General features: G+C 37.5%; 1 protein-coding gene across 2 annotated transcripts; it reads left to right on the top strand.

Moving 5' to 3' along the window:
• Nucleotides 1–305: 305 nt before the first annotated feature.
• On the top strand, nt 306–3,519 carry RPS27L (ribosomal protein S27 like). 2 transcript variants are annotated; one of them, XM_079125757.1, is made up of 4 exons: nt 306–452; nt 1,311–1,419; nt 2,133–2,243; nt 3,327–3,519. In XM_079125757.1, exons 1-4 carry the CDS (start codon nt 447–449, stop codon nt 3,353–3,355), a joined length of 255 nt encoding a protein of 84 aa, XP_078981883.1. In that variant the 5' UTR covers nt 306–446; the 3' UTR covers nt 3,356–3,519. The 2 variants fall into 2 exon arrangements, with proteins under 2 accessions (XP_078981883.1, XP_078981882.1); XM_079125756.1 differs by lacking the exon at nt 306–452 and adding an exon at nt 498–761.
• Nucleotides 3,520–4,328: the final 809 nt, after the last annotated feature.

Below are 4,328 nucleotides of genomic sequence, written 5' to 3'. Positions count from 1 at the left end.
TATCGAATTTCTTAACACACAAAAGAGAGAATACTTGCACCAGAGCAGGGCAAAACGAGAGCTCTGTGAGCGGCCCGCCGGGTGTGGGGTCCCTCTCGGTGGCCTAAGCCCGCCGTGGCCCTACAGCCCGGCACACTATCGCCTAAACCTAACCCGAATGCCGCTGGACCAGGGCGGAGCCGGCGGCCTAGCAGTAGGTTTGTGGGGCTGAGGACCTCGGCACCCGCGCCATCCTGAGAATCTCCGTTCGCCAGGACCCGCTGACCCAGCCAGAGCGTCCTCACCACCGAGAAGAATGCCTAGAGTGGACGGACCCGCCCCTGTCCGCTCCGCTCCTCCCAGCCGCCTCTATCCCGGAAGTTGTGCCGAGCGCCGGATCGCGTGCTGCTAGCTAGAAGAGTCTGTCGCCTGAGCGGTCTGGTTGGACTGCTTGCGAAAGGACCACCATGCCTGTGAGTTGTTTACTTCGGGCTCAGGGTTTATTTTGGGCTTTCGGTCTTTCCAGGGTCACAGGAGGCAGTTGAGCCTAACGGCTTCCCAGGCCCACGACGCTCCCTGCTGAAAGTGGCCGGGGGCTGGAATCGCTGGGCGCTTCTTGCGTGTGGCGGGCTTGTTGTGACTTGCCCGGGCAGCGCGGCATGGCGGGCCCTGCATGGGCGTGGAGCAGGGCGGACCCGCAGCCTCCCTGGACTGCCATCTGGAGTCGGTGGCTAGGAGTGGAACAGCTCCTAGCTTCACTTATTCAGCCCTCTTGGTTTTTGGTGGGCGCCGAAGAGACACTGATCGTTGGGATCTTTTTGGTTTTCTAGTGCTTGGTGGTTCTCACCGCCGTACCTTTCTCGGGGAAGCTATTTCTTGGTTGTTTCCTTTTCAAAATTGTCTTCGCAGTTGTCTTACGTACTAATTCGATCAAGGGCGGTCACATCTCAAGCTCATCTGTCAGATCAGATGTTGAACCCTGGGGGCAGAAATCACCCTGGCGTTGGCGAGCTCTAATCTACTTCAGCGGCTCCTACTTTCAGCGAGTCCAGAGTCAGTTTTGTTTTTATTGAAGACTATTATTTAGTCGAGTAAAGAACGATCTTAGCTTTAACATTGGCGTTGTGATCGTCATAAAGTCCTATGGCAGGTACTTAGAAACGCAAAGTATTGGCGAAAATGATCAGATTATTAAAATTTTTTTAATGCCTAAATTGTTGCCTCTGCCGAGTATGACTGTTGTTCCTGTTTTGCATTTGTATTTCCTGTATAGTTAAACACGCCAGCATTTTGGTTTAACTCCAATAGTAATAATATGTTTTCTTATTCAGTTGGCTAGAGATTTGCTACATCCTTCCTTGGAAGAGGAAAAGAAAAAACATAAAAAGAAACGGCTAGTTCAAAGTCCAAATTCTTATTTTATGGATGTAAAATGTCCAGGTAAAATTTCAAATCTTCTTTCCCTAAATTTCTAAAGAGGTTGCTATTTTGTTATGTATATATAGGTGTTAGTACCCTCTGTTGAATAGAAGTGAGAATTTATAGAACTGAAAATGTCATAAGGAACGTTTTCATAATAAATACTAAAGCCATTGTAGAAACATGATGGGGGGAGAGGTGAAGATGAGCATCCAAAGAGAATCTGATATTTGACTTAATAAATCCACAAGTTGTTCAGATGATGATTTTTCTTTTTTATGATATGATGAATAGTATGTTGATTTTTCAGTGTAAGCTGAGCTGCCCAGTGTGGTGGCCATTAGCCATATGCTACTGAGCACTTGAAATGTGTCCAAAACTGAGCTGGTCTTTAAAGGGTAAAGAGTATACTGGACTTTGAAGATGTAGCATTAAAAAAAAAAAATAATAATATATATATATGTTGATTACATGTTGAAATACTAGTATTTTTAATATCAAATTTAAGAAAATACTAATTTTTTACCCTTAAAAAAACTTTAAGTGGCTACTAGAAAAGTTTGTCACACATGTGACTTGCTGTCGGAGCACTAAACTTCTTAATCCTTACATGAGATAAATAAAACATTACTTAATATGAATAATATGTATTTACATATTACTAGAAATATGACAAACAGGTGTTATGGTTTCATCTGCTTTTCACTTTAAATTTTTTTTTTTTTTCCTTCAAGGTTGCTACAAGATTACCACGGTTTTCAGCCATGCCCAGACAGTGGTTCTTTGTGTAGGTTGTTCAACAGTCTTGTGCCAGCCTACAGGAGGAAAGGCCAGACTCACAGAAGGTATATCATCTGATATTTTCTAACCCAGTGATGAGATTTTTTCATCTTTCATTGTGGGCTTTTTTAGTAAAGAGTGCCCAGTTCATTTGGATAAGTTCATGCTCTTGATTTTACCTTTATTGCTTTCTAAATTTGGAACATTCAGTTCTTTGTACTTATTCACTCAATTTGCTTAGCTTGGAATAAATTAAAAATACATTTTTTTTTGCTTCAGAATGGAAGCAAGAGTAACTACATATAGTAGGACATAGGAATTTTAAAAATCATAGGATTTAAATTTTTCTTATATTCCATATGTATTTGATACGAGATAGTTTTATCATTGCCAACTAAAGAACAGATAACATATAAATTAAAATGCCACAGGTTTTATTTTTATGAACAACTACTTAATGGTTAATATAAAAATCATAATTCCTCTTTCACTTTGGAGCAGTAAAAAAAATTATGTGTATAGTTTTTCATAATAATACTTGCAGATTTACAACTCTATAATGATATGAAATTTTATGATTTTGGGTAGCTGTGAGCTCTGTTTTCTTCACTGGAATAGTTACAAGGGGATTAACAGTTTATCCAAGGTCAGTGTGACCTGGTAAGATATGAGTTCAAAGTCAGCATATAATAGTTAAGAGTAATATTACTCTTAAAGTGTACTTGCAAGAATTTGAAACCTTTATTTCATGGCATAATCTTGGAATTTTGTGTGCATTTACTGACATGATTCAGTTTTCCTAACAGATCTGTAAAGAACTCAAAAGTTACTTTTTGGGGAAAAACTATTCAAAATAGTTCTCAAAAACTATCTTAAAAACAGTTTTGAATTCAGGCTAATGGTCTAAGTAGACTCCATTATGTGTTTTGAGAAACCAGAGTGACAATAATGGTCATATTAGAATAAACCCAATTATAATGGATTTATTATAATAAATTTATGATAAAAAAGGATAAGTTGTATGTAAATATTTATGAAATATTCCTAAAACTGAAGTTTTTATCTTATAAAATGTACTTTTTACTATTCAAGTTATACGAAAGATGAAATAAACTTCATTTTAATATACTCTTGTGATTCTTTTGCAGGTTGTTCATTTAGAAGAAAGCAACACTAATGATCTATGCAACTTCCAGAATTTGTGTTTTCTCACAGAAGCCTTATAAGTTCAGTAATTCTAGTTACTCTACCAAGATAATGTAATTACATTTGATTTTGTAAGGTATACAACAATGATCTCCTATTTTGGTGTTTTTCAATAAAGTTTTAATTATAGACAAACCCTCCCCCCTTTTTTTAGTATGCGTATGCTATCCATCTTTTATACTATGTATGTGAATTTGGTTTAAACCTTTAAAAAATTCTTCTAATTAGTTTGTGTCTTATTAAGACTATAAACCCTTAATATCTGAGTCTGTCAAGTAATGTATTTACTGTTGACCCATGCTTACATTAAGCTCATTTCTAAGGGGATGCCAGAATAGCAAATTTTCTGTTGTTTCTGTTCTACCTGTACTGGCTCACATCCTCCCTACTGTATCAGGTCTACTGTTTTTTGTCTTTTTTTCTCTAGCAAAACTTCACATTAGTCCTGTCAAATTTAGTTAACCCGTTAAGTCCCACATTTTAAAATTCTGAAAGTACATATTCAAATATTATTTCAAAATTATTATAAGTGGTATATATGTTGCTCAGTTTTAAGTTTTTATGGGTGTTTCACATCTGGGACAATGGGACAAAATGGGTTCAAAGCTGACATTTTAACACAGTTTTAGTGTTGATTATTCTATAGGAACAGAACTTGAAACTGCTACTCAGAACCCAGAACGCTCTCAACTTCATGATGTGTATTTAGAACAGAGGGGTCATATAAGAATATGATTTTACTGTGACATCTTTGCTTTATATTAGTTTGAAGGTTGTATATTCTATTTGTAGCCAGATATATTAATTAGAATCTCAATATATTTTCAATGTGACTTTTTTTTTTTTTTTTTGGTGGGGCTGAGGATTGAATACAGGGGCACGTATGCTCTGCCACTGAGCTACACCCTAGCCCTTGACTTTAAAATAATTTTTTTTTACTGAAT

This window comes from Sciurus vulgaris (assembly GCF_902686455.1).
Source record: "Sciurus vulgaris genome assembly, chromosome: 2".
Classification (NCBI taxonomy): domain Eukaryota; kingdom Metazoa; phylum Chordata; class Mammalia; order Rodentia; family Sciuridae; genus Sciurus; species Sciurus vulgaris.
The sequence above is the reverse complement of the archived record's forward strand: the minus strand, read 5'-3'. Positions and strand labels throughout refer to the sequence as shown.

What these genes read in the sequence shown, in the direction of transcription:
- RPS27L (XM_079125756.1), top strand. Translation starts at nt 639, where the DNA reads ATGGCGGGCCCTGCATGGGCGTGGAGCAGGGCGGACCCGCAGCCTCCC. An exon ending in TATGGATGTAAAATGTCCAG is followed by an intron (nt 1,420 to 2,132) that starts GTAAAATTTCAA and finishes TTTTCCTTCAAG; the next exon opens with GTTGCTACAAGATTACCACG. An exon ending in AAAGGCCAGACTCACAGAAG is followed by an intron (nt 2,244 to 3,326) that starts GTATATCATCTG and finishes ATTCTTTTGCAG; the next exon opens with GTTGTTCATTTAGAAGAAAG.